The following is a 15,874-nucleotide window of genomic DNA, read 5'->3' on the forward strand; positions in this document are numbered from 1 at the left end:
ACAATATGTATATATAAAAAAACACTTGAAGAGAAATATGTTAGGGAATAAATAATAATTGCAATATCATTATAGGGTATATTCTTACCACAAAAGTTGTTGATATGTTGACTAGCATGTGAAGGATGGTGGTGGAATGAGAGATAATGGGAGGATGAGGGACACTATTTTCTATGCCATAAAGTTATCAACATCTACTTGAGGGGCAAGGAGTTATCCAAAATTATTTGGTGTTTATGGCATGTGATTTCTTTGTATAACTTGATGTAAGAATGGAGTTCTTTGTAAACTCTGCTTTTAATTTTTAGGTTATATTCACAAATAGGGTTGTTGGCAAAAATTTGCAGACTTTCCTCTCTAATTGCCAACCCTTTACAGTGAATTTAAGTGGATTTGGTGGAATTTCTGTATTCTCAGCTTTCTCATGTTCTTACACTATCAGCTCTTCATTAGATAAACTTTCCGTGTTGGACACAAGTAATTCAACCATACCAATGTCTATAACTTCTACAAACCTTACATTATTTGCAAGTGTCACAATATCTTTCTAAATTTGATGTAGACTTTTTGCTTGTGGAAAACTTGTAAAATCATAGTTACAGTCTATCCATATACTTTTTCACATAGACACACACATGCATATGACTTCTTTCAATTTCTGCCTAACAAATCCACTCATAAGGCTTCAGCTGGCCTTGGGATATAGAAGATATTACCCAAAGTGGCTATATTGTAGGACTGAATCATTTTGTAGGGAATTAAGCTTCTCAGCCATGCAGCCATACCTGCACCTAAGCACGAGATTTTAAAATCAAGGAAGGAAATATGATGTAATTTCTAACATGGGTATAAAGCCACAATTCTGGAGGACAGATCAGTTAAAACGTCAACCAAAGTACTTGACTACTTCATTTTACCATTTTGTAGAAGGAAGAAAGTCAAATGTAATCTCAAGGGAAACGAAATGGGAGTGTGTATGTGGGTGGGTACATATTTTGTCAGACAAATGATTCTGCTAATTTTTTTTTTTATTTAAATATGACAATAATAATTATAATAATAATAGTTGGGTTTTAAAGGAAAGAAACAGTATTTTAAGTTGTGATGATGAATATAATAATAAAAAAATTGTTAATAACGATGCTTGCTAACAATATACAATAATGATAATGATTGTAATAATCCTGAAATAATGATTAAATTGATAATGACTGTATTCTAACATGGTCACACTCTAGCTGAAACAAGCAAAAGTAAAAAAAAATCTATAAATGATTACGAGGTAAAATAATTTTTCATCCACTCAATTTCACTTATTCTTTGTCCCTTCACCCACCTCAGTAAATCTGTAGAAATTCATTCCCATTAGAAGTGAAATGTCCAAGTATATAATAATATTGCACCATGCTAACTTCTCCCTTATTGTGGATCCCAATTAACAAAGCTATCTAGCCTTCAATTGAAGATAAAAATGATTGCCCAAATATTAACAGCTTGTATCGTTATTTTGTTCTTTATAACAAAAGATTTGTGTCACAGTTTAGTATTCCTTTTTCTTCCTCTCTTTCCTAACCTATTTAGTTTTATCACATATTATCTTGTATTAACACACATTTGTTCTTTCTCATATATCCACTCACTAACCCACAACAGATTCTCTCTTCATTTTCTCCCTAATTTTGCATCTACTCTCTTTCTTCTCTATCTGAATAATTTTGCCCTTCCAACATTTTTTCCTCCCTTTGTTCTTTGTTATGCTCTCAGACCTACAGTAGTCGAGATGTTTGGTGCTATCAACATTATGTAATCTACACTAAAAAAAATATTTCTGTCAAATGTTGAAAAGTTATGTGGAAACAAACTCAACGGAAGGAAGAATAATCTGTTACATCAAAAATGTTATTAACATGTTCTGTGCTCTCAAAAACGTATCTCTGCAAAATTTTATTAAAATATTCAAGCCTATTACAAACAAAATGATATTAGCAGCTGATTAACAGAAGTCAAAGTGAAGTCCTAAACTTAAGAATCAGCCAATTTCCTTCAAGATTACTGTATACAGAAAAACTAAAATGGACAGGTCAGTTTGCAAGGTTGTTTTGAAAACTTTTTCTATCACAATGTTAACTCAAATATCAAATGTCAGGTATACTTTGATATCCTATCCATCTTTAGTTACCTTATAATACCCAACATGTTAAATTACACTGACAGATCATCGACCAACTACAAGGGAAATAAATTTCCTAAAATTTATTTTTCTCAGAAAATCATAATCAATGAACAGCTGGTAAACAAATAAAACTTAGAAGCCCATTTACAGGACAGTTTCAATGATGAAGAATACTTTGGAGAGAGTGAGAAAAGGGGATCCAGTGAAAGAAAATTGGTATATGCTTAAGTCAGAGAGGGGTATTATATGGTGTGATGCCAGTAGCATAGTGATAGTTATCCTGGAATTTGGAGAAGTTGAGGCAGAGGATGCATCCTGGTTTAAAAAAGATGACTGCAACCATATCAATACAGCTGAAATGGATATTATGTTCAAGGAAATAAATAAATAAATTTAGCTTTGGAGTTGGGGTTGTGTGATGTCTAAATTCAAACTGATTCAGCTACTTTGTTTGGGTAGTAATTACCTGTGAAAAGATAATCCAAACCAAGGGAGTTACAGTGATTATTGTCAAGTGATGCCTGGGGATCCTAGGAAAATTAATAAAAAAGTGATCTGCAGCTGCAAGTAGTCCTTGTTCTCTCAGAGAAAATAAGGCAGATGTTCTTACTAGGGCAAGGAATACCTGGATTGAGGTTCCACAGGATTTAGAGAGGGGAGTGATTATAGTATGCTAGTGGGTGGATAGAAGATTATTTTTGGCCAGAAAGGTTGACATTAGTGTCACTAGGGGAGTCTAGAAGCAGTGACAGTCGATTGACCTTACTCCAAGTGTGCATGAGATTTGAAGGTGAAGCAGTTGATAGTGGATATGACACTATCAGCAAGAGTTGTACCTCACCATGATTGACTGGGTCTGGGCAAGTAGCAATATGAAGTGTAAGGTAGAGGTTGCAGCTGAAATTACTAGAGTTCTGAATGAGATACTTTTAGAGAAAGGGTTTCAGTGGATGGGCTACTGGTGGACAATGGTCCTGCATTTCTTTCAGAGATGCTGGGCAAGTGGAAGGTCAGACATTACTTTAGAGTTGCATATAGGTCAGACAGAAAGGGAATCATAGAGAGACACCATCGAACAATCAAAGCCATTGTCAAAACAGTGTATTTCCCTGATAGAGGCAGTTTTCTGATACATGTCACCTTGATCAGGCTGAGCAGAGGAGTTGATACCCCAGAGAGCTGTGTTCTAGCCTGAGTGGTATTGTACCACACATCCAAGTACAGTACCAGCAGGTATTGCAGGAGAGGAAGGTCTTGCATCTGTTAAGATCAGAGATGAAATTAGCATCAGTCATCCTTCCTTACCCCTATGGGGACACCATCCCTGTAGAAGGGAAGAGCAACTGATGCTAATTCTCAGAATAACATTTTTGTTGAGAGGATTTGTGTCACATATTGGATATCCATAAAGTGATCAGTACATTAGATGATGAAGCTAATGATGACAGATGAGAAGAATCCAAGACCAGTACTGCATTCTGTGAAGGTTGCAGAGGGAGTGGCATCTACCTTTCTGGATGAGTGACAATGAGATATTGAGGGAAGAGGGGTTTAGGCTAGATTTTTCACTTGCAAATAGATAGAAATAAGTTGGGAGGAGGAGGGCGTGTTTAGTTTGTAGATTTTCCAGGTTTGTGTCTGTAGCAGTTTTTAGTGCATGAAGTAATCTTAAGTTCAGAGAAGCATGTGATGTTATGAGATAGTGGGTGAGATGGAGAATGGTGATATTAGTTGTATATAGGGGACCTTTTTTATGTTGTTGGAAACATGTTGCCAGTGAATGGCCTTTGTGTGCAGCAGTCTTCTTTTGCAATGTGACCTGGTGCCTCTTTCTCCTGTGGTTAAAGTAAGGGCAAATTGCTTTTTCTTTCTTCACCTAATTCTCACCTACAATTTTATATTGATAAAGTTTTTATAAATCAGAATTGATTTCAGCAGTTATGCCAATAAAAATATATAAAAGTAAGCCCCTATTTAACTATTTTATGATTTCCAGAATCCCAAACTCGGCACCTACCACTGAGGAAGCACAGTGTGCTGAAATCATATGATCTGATGGCTCTAGTATCCATTCCAGACAATTCTCCTCTGCTATATGTGTACTTTTAAGTATCATGTACCTACTTGAGAGGTACTCTCAGGGTGAATGCTTTAGAATCCCAAAAGGTTGCTTAATATGTCCTCTTCTACTAGTCCTATTAAATGCCAATATGACTGTTAATAACTGTTAATTTACATAGAGATAACCAGAAGCAGAACAGGGAAGAAAATTTCCCTTAAATAACACACTACTGTCTCAAACATGGGGAGGACACATTAAATAAAGTAATCATACATAGCCTTGCCTTTGATAATGTCTACTTTATCAGAGTTGATTTGGGGCTAGAGAAGAAGTGGAGAATAGCATTTAGTTAGGTATTTGAATTGTGTTCATTTTTCTACATCCAATGGCAATAAGTCACTGGCAAAGGACATAGCATATTGTTACATCCTTGATGATATGCCACGTCCTTGACAATACACTGTGTACTTGGCCAGTTATGAGTGGTGCCTGAAGGACGAAGGGTCTTCACATGTAATCTCGTGGAAGATCCTAGAAAAACCAGGCCACTACATCAATGGAAGCAAGCATTGGAAGCTGTGCATAGATAAATGAGCGAGAATATTAAAGAACTCCCTTGACTCGGAGAACTTCTTGAATTCCATGACCTTTTTGGACCCTGCTTACACTTCAGAATATTCCTACTGAAGTCCTGGGACTCACAAGCTGACCAGGTCGATTAGAGAAAGTGGTATAAGGAGAGACGATCCCTTGCGCTTAACCCGTCTCCTTTGTCCGTGTGTTCAACACCTATCTACAACGTCTCTTCTTTCTCCTCTTTGGAGAGAGGTTATACGCCATCGGTAATTAGGGTCTGAAAAGACTCTGTAAAGCCATGTGCTTTATGAACATGAAACCCAGGGTAACCCCATAGACTGGCCATAACTATCTTTATCTAATTACTCTACTGCTCTATAGCTTAGAGTGTACTTCTTTTTCGGCTTTATGATTCACTGATGATACATACATATATGCATACATACATATATGTGTGTGTGTTTGTCCTCCCAGTATCGGTGTTGGTGTGTTTGCGTCCCCATAACCTCGCGGTTTGGCAGAAAAATCCGATAGAATAAGTACCAGGCTTTAAAAAAATAAGTCCTGGGATGGATTTGTTCGACTAAAACCCTTCAAGGCGGTGCTCCAGCGTGGCCGCAGTCAAATGACTGAAACAAGTAAAAGATAAAAGCTGTGAGAAACCTCGAGAACAGTTCTTCACGTAACCAGTTATACCCGATTTACTAGATGAGTTCTCTCCCTTGAAAGTTCTCACGAACAAAATTATCTCATTTACAACACAAAGAAAACTAATAACCAAATATTTGATTATTTTCCTTTTCCCGATTCATTTTTTTTTTACTCAGATACATGGATGTTTCACGGGACTTTACCTTAGCACCTAACACAGGTTATCGATTAATAAAGCGAACATTACAAGCCGAAGATATTAGTTTACTGCGCAATGTAAGTATCCATAGCAACAGTTGGTAAAATTCCAACGAAGAATCTGTTAAGTGTTTACTAATTCTGTGAGAATCTTTTGAGATCCAACTTTTATTTGTACCAAAATATATACAAATATATAAACTTTCAGGGTTGTTTATATCACGATTTTTCAAAATTGAGGAACAAGTGTTAGATAAACAGGTGAAGGTAACAAGTGCAGGGCGGAAAAGATGAAGCTTCGTCCTTTTAAATTTTGTCATTGGCAAAGTTTTGAGTTTTAGAGAAGGGACTCTCTTTGAATTTTGTGTGTAAGCATTCCTACACATTTGCCTCCACCGCCCGATTTTGTTTTTTCATAACTTTCAGAAAAATGGATATATTTTAAATTAAATTTTCTATAAATATGCTTCAGATTGTATAGATTCCGATTATATCGGAATTTGTTGTGAAAAAATTTTCTGTGGGTGGAAAGAGGATTTTCAGAAAATTCACACGAGTTGGCTTTGTTTCCTTATAGCTTTCAGAAAAAGGGATATTTTTTAATGACAATTTTGTATGTGTACGATCCACCCCCCATATTAAATTCCGATATAACCGTAATCTACTCACTGAAAGGTATTTATAGAAAATTTCATAAAAAATTACCTATTTTTTCCTGGAAGTTATAAGTAAAGAAAGCCGTCTCACGGGAATTTTCCGAAACTCCTCACCCAACCCCCAGAAAAAGTTTTTACACCACATATTCTATTATAATTAATATGTACACCGACTGAAGAGTATTCTTTAAAATTTTCATTAAAAAATATCCATTTTCCTGGAAGTTATGAGGCAACAAATCGGTGGGGCACACATCTGGAGGTATGACATATACAAACTGGATAAATAAAACTCAAATATACTCATGTGAGTGTATTTATTTTTAGTCGGCAGGAGATGCAAAGAAACTCAATAATAATAATAATAATAATAATAATTGTGTACAGTGCTCAGGTGCACTACAACTCATCTAAAGTGTATATATAATCAGGTGAAGTTTCGGCGGATTTCGGAAAGCATGAGGGCCTTAAAAGATGCAGTGTCATGGCAGTCAACAACTGACGCAGGCAGTTTATTCCATGCTTCAGCAACTCTGAGCGTGAAAAAATGTTTCCGAAAGTCATGGGAGCTGTATTGTTTTCTGACTTTGTAGGCATGTCCACGTGTGTTAGACACATGGAGATCAAAAGGTGTTCAGTGTTGTTGTTGGTGAGGTGGTTGATAACTTTGTGGGTGTTTACCAAGTCCGTCGCCAAACGCCGGAGCTTCAGTGAATCCATGCCCAGGGAAACAAGGCGCTCAGAATATGGTAGGTGTCTGATGGAGGGTATGCGTTTGGTTGCACGTCTCTGGACAGATTCCAGGAGGTCAATGTTCTGTGCAAGATAGGGGTTCCAAACTGATGATGCGAATTCCAAGTGTGGTCGTACCATAGCTGTATACAGTTTTAAATAGATGGCTGGAGAGCGGCTAACAAAAGACCTGCTGAGTGATGCCAAGACACCCTCGGCCTTCCTGACAATCTTAGAGATATGCTTTGACCAACGCAGATCACTGCTGACAGTGATGCCTAGGTCACGCTCGCAGAGGATTTCTTGATATCAGTGTTGTGGAGGGAGTATGTGAACGCAGGGTTTTTTCTCCCAAAATGCATGGTGGTACACTTGTCCACAGCCAGTTTCAGTTGCCAGTCTGTGATCCATTGCTGCATTGTGTCTAGGTCTGATTGCAGGAAAGAGTTGTAGACATCAGGATCTGTCCTCTTGATTTCAAGGTACAGCTTGATGTCGTCTGCATATTTCAATACTGTGGCATTCTTTAAATTGGCATCTATGTCGTTAATGTATGCCACAAACAAGAGGAGGCCAAGGACAGATCCCTGTGGTACACCCGATGACATCTCATATGGTGTAGAGTGCTGTCCTAGAACTGTGACTACCTCCTTTCGGCTGAGGATGAAGGATTTCAACCAGTTATAAAGGTCATCCCCCACACCCATTGCAGAGAGTTTCACCATAAGCCTTTTGTGTGGCACAGAGTTGAAAGCCTTAGCAAAGTCAAGGTAGACAACATCCACCCATGAGCCCTGTCAGTGATCTGAGTAATGTCCTCAAGGAACTCGACAAGCTGGTCACTGCAGCTGGAGTTAGGGACAAATCCATATTGTGAGGGTCGGATGAGACTGTGAGAGCTCCAGAAGTTCCAGAGTGTTTCTCTGACACACGATTCCATCAGTTTTGCAATACAGCTAGTGAGACTGACTGGGCGATAGTTGACAGGTGATGTGCGGTCGCCCTTTTTGAACAGAGGAATGACACTGGCAGTTTTCCACTGCTCCGGAGTAGCACCATTGTTGAGACAGTACTGGAAGAAAATAGAAAGCTGGTGTTAAAAGGAAGTGCCTGCCACATTTGAGAAGCAGGTATGTAACTCCATCGAGACCAGGGGAGGCATAGTTGCGCTTATTTTGAAGGTGACGTTGCAGCATTGCAGGTGTAAATTCCATAGTTGTTATGGAGTTTGCTGTTAGTGATGGTGAAGATGGTACATTTTGACTTTCAACAGTGAATATGTTTGCATAGCACTCGGCCGAGTGTTTCGGGCTTACCTCAAATTCCTAGTTATTGAGTTATTTTGTAGCTGCTGCCGATTATAAATGATTATAAGCTCTGTCTGAAGAGAATCAAAAGACAATTTATCTACCAGCAGTTTTAAGTCTCTAACTATTTGTTATCTTGTTTCTTTAATCATAGTCTAAAATAATTTATAATTTTTAATTTTCTTTCCCTACAGGTATTTAAAGAATTTGACGAAGGCAATAAAAAGTATTTATCTCGAGAAGATATAAAAATGAGCATTCTATGTCTTTTTGGATACAAACCTTCGAAGGTGATTTTTTAAATTAATTCTTAACATTTAAAATTAATTCTAAACTATTACAGTTTTGGAAACTTTTCCTTTTGACTGCTGGCATCAATTTCTGTTTGAATTAATTTCACATTCAGTGTAATGATATACTTTTATAGGCTAATGAATGACATGAAAATCATTTTTGCCATAAATCAATAAATAAAAAGTTATTAGCAATAAAGTTTTAAAATTTTGGGGCCACAGACACATTCATGCCTGTTTCCATAGTAACAAACGAAACATGAGAACTCTTTTGTCTGCGAGAATACATGTGTCGACAAATATATTGAAACCACTTGTTTTTACCTGTCTGTTGACAATTGAACATGTGAGTTTATGTGGTGCAGGAGATATGAAAATTGTGATTTTTTTGAGAAATTGATTGAATGCATTTCTAACTTTTGTTTTCAATGAACTGGTCAACAAAATGTTTAAAAATATTTAATTTGTAACGTGCTATTTTGTTTTTAGATAAATCTTTTAAGTTTGTGCTATCGCATTAAATGCATTAAAGGCTTAAAACTACAAAAGACATGTTGTTTACCTGTTCTTTTTGTCATTGAGGTGGTTGTGAGGTGTGCTAAAAATAACAGCTAAATAACGTTTTTGGATAAATTTTTAAGTTTGTGCTATCACATTAAATGCATATTGAATACTTCGAATTACAAAAGACGTGTTGTTTACTCGTTTTCCACATATAGAATACAAATATTGATAAGACGTGCTATTACGCACAAAATGACAGCTTCCAAATCCTGTTTCCTAACTGGGTGAAAATTATCAAACTTTAAACCTCTATAACTTTTTAAAAACACTTTTCTGGAAAAAGTGCAATATCTCCAGTAATTCAACTTGGAAAAGTACATTAATGTGTCAAATTTTAAAATTTTCACACCATCATCATCATTTTAATGTTCATTTTTCCATGTTGACATAGGGCAGACAGAATTTTGTTGAGGTACATTTTCTACATTCAAATTGCCATTCTTGTTGCCAACCTTTCACCTGTTTCCAAGACATGTTTTTAATGGAAGATTAGGCACAAAGGATGTTCTCTTGCATGACAGAGAAAATAATACATACTCATGTGCACACAAGTGCATTATATACAACAGGCTATTTTTAGTTTCCAACAACCAAATCTACTCATAAGGCTTTGACTTGGATTGAACCTGGAACCATGCAGTTAGGAAGCAAGCTTTTTATCACATAGCCACTCACACCCACACATTCATGTTTGTGTGTGTAGGTGTATTTATCATCAAGTCCACTATTATTGTCTGTCCTGCACCTTGACACTCCCACATCATTTTCCTGTTCCATTGGTATGGGACCTACCCACTTCCTGTTCTCCTACCACTATTCTCACTATTCAACCATTCTTGTCCTTAAGAGACCATATTACATTGGATTTATTGTACCCAGTACAATTCACCTTCACCCTCATCATCCTATCCTGTACTATCAGTCATCTCCCCCATTCGCTTTACCTGCTATTATACTCTTGCTTCTTTTTACCAGCTCACACACTGACTCTCATTCTATCTTCTTCTTCTCCTCCTCCTCCTCTATCTGCCATTATACTCTTGTTTTTCACCAACTCACACACTGACTCTTCTTCTTCTTCTCCTCTATCTGCCATTATACTGTTGCTTCTTTTCATCACCTCTACACCCTGACTCACCTTCTGTCCTCCCTCTGTCTCTTGGGTCACATTGCTTCTGTTATCATCCTATCTTCTTGCTCACATTACTTTGTACTTGTTTCAGAATACTGAGTACCCTCAATACTTGTCCCTCTAATTACTTACCACTATCATTCATGTTTCTGTCTTATTGTTTGTGCCTTCCACTGGACCCGGCTACTTCTGTAGTAATGGTGTCACAAAAAAATCCACTCAGTACACTCTGTAAAGTCAAGGGGACCCTTTAGTTTTGTTGAGGATATGATATCTTCCCAGTGGTGAACCCAGTACACTCTGTAAAGTGGCTGGCTTCAAGAAGAACAAACAGTTGTTGAAACCATGCCAAAAATAAAACACATGAGTGAGATGTGGTCCTCTGATCTGTCTAAATGAGCAGTACCTGAGATTGTGAGCTGACTCTGAATATGGCGACTCACCTAACCCATGCCAGAATGGAAAGTGAATGTAAATCAAAGATGATGATGACGATGACAACAATGACAATGAAGATGATATATTTATTTATTTGTAGTATGAAACTGATAGAATAATGCAAGCTTATTCTGATGAATTCAATGAAGAAATGGGTAAGTTTAATAATATTTATCTGGAAAACAAAGTAGTTTTAGAACGTTTTCATGTTTTCTAGAATGAATTTAACCCTTTCATTACTGTATTTATCTTGAGATGCTCTGTGTTTCTCTCAATTACTTTAAATATAACAAATAATTTAGTAAAATAACTCAGTTATCATTAAGCTAGTGTAAGGAACATTAATTATGACTAAGCTTTAGTGGAAGATTTTAATTCGAAACTTATGAAAAGAAGACATTTGTACTACAGAGCCAGAGCTGGTTTCAGCCAGGTTGGTAACGAAAGGGCTAAATTCAATTTCAGTTTACCATCATAATAATTTTGGTTATTTCTTTTAAAAGTCAGTTAATTTGCTTGATAATATTGGTTTCAAATTTTGGCACAAGGCCATCAATTTTGAGGGTGGTGGTGGTGATAAGTCGATTACATTGACCCCAATGTTCAACTGGTACATATTTTATTGACCCCAAAATGATAAAAGGCAAAGTTCACCTCGGTGGAATTTGAACTCAGGGCATGCAGATGGATGAAATGCTGCTAAGCATTTTGCCTGATGTGCTAATGATTCTACCAACTCACCGCCTTAACTGGCTTGACAGCAGTCATTTAACTGGCTTGATAGCAGTCATTTTACATGATCAGTTGAATATTCCCTTGAGGAATTTCTTGCCAAGTTTCATGCAGTAATCTCAAAAGATCTGGCTTCGAAGATGCTTTCTTGTTTTTGTCCTGTTCATTATGTCCCAGAGGTGTTCAATAGGGTTCATATCTGGTTACTGGCTTGGCCAAGGAAGCTTTTTAGTGCCATTCTCATCCAACAAATCTTGGGTCATTTCAGCCGTGTGACAAGGAGCCCCATCTTCTATAAATAAAAAGTCTTCTTTAAGCATTTCACCCCTGGAGAAGATGGGAAGGAGTCCTTTCTGCAATATGGACATATATTTATTTGTGTTTATGTTTCCCTCACACTCCACCAGCCCTGACTGACCATTGCTCCAAATTTCTCCACAGACCTTCACAGAATAGCAGCCATGTTGGCTGCAATCTTTTCACATCAAATTCTTGATCACAGAGTCTCCAGATCCACACTTGACCATTGTCAGAAAATACAGCAAATCTGGACTCATCGGAGAATATGACAGTGTCCCAAAATGCTAGTAGCCTCTTCACCATCTCACTGGCCCAATCTTTTCTCCATTTGATATTGGCTGGTCAAAGAAGTGGCTTCCTTCTTGCTGCTCTGCCATAGTAGCCATGTTTGTAGAGACACCTGACAGCTGTCCTGGGACTGACATCAATGTGTTCTGCTATGTCAGAGGCCTTGCAATGAGGATTATCCTCTACACTTCTCTCAACAAAGAGAAGGGTCCTGTCAGAGAGCCCTGGGCAAGATAATGTAGACTCCTTTCCCTCTCTGGTGAATTGCACAATCACTCTATTAATTGTAGAAAGTGGGATCCCAAGGTTCGCTGCGATTTTATGCTATGTCTACCTTCAGTTTGACCCACAATATGGCCCCTTTGGAATTCAGACAGTTCCAAGGCTTCTTTTGTACATGACATGGTTTAACAGTCACATATAGAACTTGAAACATAAAAATGTCCATTAATAAAAAATATAAACTTTTACAATTTAGAATAAACATAAAATGATGTTTTATGGGGTGTCTATTTACTTCTGTCATGTCTGCGTAGATAGGACGGGATGGATATTGTTTTACTGTCCACTTTTCTATTCTTGCTGGCGTCAGGTAGAATTTGTTAATGACACATTTTTTTATGACGTTTCTGAAGATAGCAACAAAGGTGATGGTGATGACAAATGTTTGTAATGATGACGATTGGAGTGGTGATGATGATGATGGTAATGATGATGCATTTACATGTATTTCATTCTACAGGTTTAACCTTAGAAAGCTTCATAAAAGCCATGACACCAAAGATGGCTGCAAGAGATGAAAATGAAGAGATTCGGCTTACATTTATGGCTTTTGATTTTAGTTGTAAGTAATTCTAATATATTTATTACATCTATTGACCCATTACTCTAAAATTTGGCTGGTTCATACAAACTTTAAAATTTTTTCCCTACTTTGATATCCCCACTGCTATGATATTCTGTTGTCTAAGGTCGCAAGCTGGCAGAAACGTTAGCACGCCTGGCGAAATGCGTAGCCGTATTTCGTCTGCCGCTACGTTCTGAGTTCAAATTCTGCTGAGGTTGACTTTGCCTTTCATCCTTTCGGGGTCGATAAATTAAGTACCAGTTACGCACTGGGGTCGATATAATCGACTTAATCCGTTTTTCTGTTCTTGTTAATCCTCTCTGTGTTTAGCCCCTTGTGGGTAGTAAAGAAATAGATATTCTGTTGTCTAGAGTCCTCCATTACTACTAATGTTCTCTCCTCCCGCCCATAATCTGATCTCATCTATTATTTTAATATTTCACTTAAAAATGTTACTCAATTGAAGGGGTTCTTTAGTCTTGTAAGTTGTATGGCAACCTCATTAGTGCTGATGGCTTGAAAAAGCACCCAGTACACTTTGTCAAGTGGTTAGCATTGGGAAAGGTATTCAGCCATAGAAACTATGTTGAAACTGAGACAATAAAGCAAGACGTGGTCCTCTGACTCATTGGATCCTACTGAACCTTCCAACCTATACCAGCTTGGAAAGTGGACATGAAATGATGATGATGATGATGATGGTGGCTGTTGTTACCAATTATGTTACATTGTTAGACATTCGTCACCAAGTGCTTATCACTTTCTTTTGCTCTTTTTATGTTATTTAATCAGAAGAGGAAAGAAAATGCTTCTTACCTTTTCTAAGGCCTTCAAGACTGGAGGAAGTGAAATGAAGTCTTTATCCTGATTGGTGACCTGATTCAAATGCTTGCAACAGAGTAGACTCTCCAAAAGGGTAACCTTCCAAGGGCCAAGTAACAGATTAATCCTACCATCACACAGAGGAACTGTCTTACATACAAACTTCCTCAAAGTTTCCAGTCACTAAATTTCAGTCACATGACTTTGCTTGAGCTGATGCCACGATAGGAGACGATGAATGTGCCATGCAGTGGAATTGAACCTAAATTTATATAGTTATGAAACACATTTAACCACACTGCCAGACTTGCTCTACTTGCAAAGATAATTCATAAGTAGAACAGTAGATACTGCTTTAGGTCACATAAATCTACTTTTGAGCTAACCATTTAGCAATTTTTCTTTTTTTTTATTGTTTTATATCACATTTTTAAAACCCTTTTTATATGAAACTACTTGAGACTGCCTCTAGTTCTATAATATAAACTTCCTATTTTAAAGTGATCTAAAACAATATCCTACATTAAAATTTTGTGTTAATTTATGTTCCAAATACCAGCTTAATAATAACAAGTTATTTTACACAAATTTCTTTATTATTTTCAAAATTAACAGGAACATACAGGATGGTTTGTTTAATGGCTAGATATCTTCTGCTCACCAATTACTCAACTGTAAGCAGAAACCATGAACATCTATATTATATTACTCCATATTTATTCATCTACAAAGGCAGAGATATGGCTGATGGTTAAGAAGACAGCTTTGCAATCACATGGTTTCAGGTTTAGTTCCATTGTGTAGCACTTTGGACGAATGCCTTCTACTATAGTCCCAGACTCACACCAATGCTTTGTGAGTGAATTTGATGAGTTTGCAAACTGTAGTAAACCCCTGTGTATATATGTACGTATGTGTGTGTGAGTGAATGTAGATATTTCACTGCTTGGCTTGAGCAAGTTAGTGAATTAATGTTTGTATTTCTTGTTGGCATTATGATCAGTTCCTCTGCGCTTACTTGACAAACAGGAAAAGCAATCTGGTCATAAAACCCCACCTCATGAAATTACTGTGTAACCCATAGTAGCTTAAATAAAACAAAACTAGCATAAAGAGCAAATTGCTTAACATTTAGAGACCATTGATATTCACCAATGGATGATGAAGCCCTGTTGATTTAAGACCAAAGGCAGTTTGGATTGTTACGATCGTGTCTTCTTCAAAGACCCCAGGAGGATAAGCAAAGTGAGATTGCTATATCTTGGAATAGAAACCATTCATGGGCTAGTTTACCATGAGATTATCTCCTATTCTGTATCACTTTCCTCGGCAATTATCTTTGGAGATTTTTTTTCAAAATTTCCAATTTAACGTGTTTTCTTTCTTTTTAGGCCATGGTTTCCTCACTATTGCTGATTTAAAGAAAGTTTTCAAGGAAGTGGCTCCAAAATTTCCTGAAGAAAATATTGAAGTTATTTTTAGGTGAATGAATATTTTCAACTTTCAGGCAAGCAACTCTTGTCTTTTAGATTGTTTATTTCTATTTACAGCTAGAAGTGATAGATGTAGTGCAATATTGGAGTTAATTGCAAGTTAATATGTTAACCTCATAGAAAATAAATGTAAATATTAACCTGATAGATTCTGGCAGTTTATAAATGACTTAAAACTTGAGTACAAAATGACATCTATAATTCTGTCAAGAGAAAAGATGATGGTAGTGGTGATGGTGATGATTGTGGTGATGGTGGTGATGATGATGATGATGATATCTTATTTGCCACAGAGTTTTTGTTACTAAAATGGGTTACCTAAAGTGTGTGTTGTGTTGGTGGTGGTGGCACTGGGTTTATACAATAATTGAATGATAAAAAGAAAAGACTGAATGATGTTAAAAATATACATAGCATACAAATAAGTGATGAAATAAAATGTCCTCTTGATACAGGAGAATCTCTAACAAAGACCTGTCAAAGAAGCCCAGATTCAGGATCATTCTGACCATCAAAAGCAAGTGCTGTCATTCTCTGATCTACAGATGAATGCTTAGAGTAGATCCATCTGCTCTTGTCATTTTTGTAACTGTCATCCACCTTGTAATAA

At 36.9% G+C, this 15,874-nt stretch overlaps 1 protein-coding gene across 2 annotated transcripts in view; it reads left to right on the forward strand.

Annotated features, from left to right (window-relative positions):
• The window catches only part of LOC115216976 (EF-hand calcium-binding domain-containing protein 11-like), a 29,724-nt gene that overhangs the window by 217 nt on the left and 13,633 nt on the right, over positions 1-15,874 (forward strand). Inside the window, exons 1-6 of one of the 2 annotated variants that reach the window (XM_036507441.1) lie at positions 1-2,080; positions 5,639-5,738; positions 8,550-8,645; positions 10,883-10,937; positions 12,845-12,946; positions 15,163-15,253. The exon at positions 1-2,080 is cut by the window's left edge and continues 217 nt beyond it. In XM_036507441.1, coding sequence (XP_036363334.1) covers positions 2,073-2,080; positions 5,639-5,738; positions 8,550-8,645; positions 10,883-10,937; positions 12,845-12,946; positions 15,163-15,253 — 452 coding nt within the window. In that variant the 5' untranslated portion in view covers positions 1-2,072. Of the gene's footprint in view, positions 2,081-2,118; positions 4,020-5,638; positions 5,739-8,549; positions 8,646-10,882; positions 10,938-12,844; positions 12,947-15,162; positions 15,254-15,874 lie in introns of those variants that run through there. The other variant, XM_029786457.2, reaches the window with a different exon arrangement.

This window comes from Octopus sinensis, linkage group LG11 (genome assembly GCF_006345805.1).
Source record: "Octopus sinensis linkage group LG11, ASM634580v1, whole genome shotgun sequence".
Classification (NCBI taxonomy): domain Eukaryota; kingdom Metazoa; phylum Mollusca; class Cephalopoda; order Octopoda; family Octopodidae; genus Octopus; species Octopus sinensis.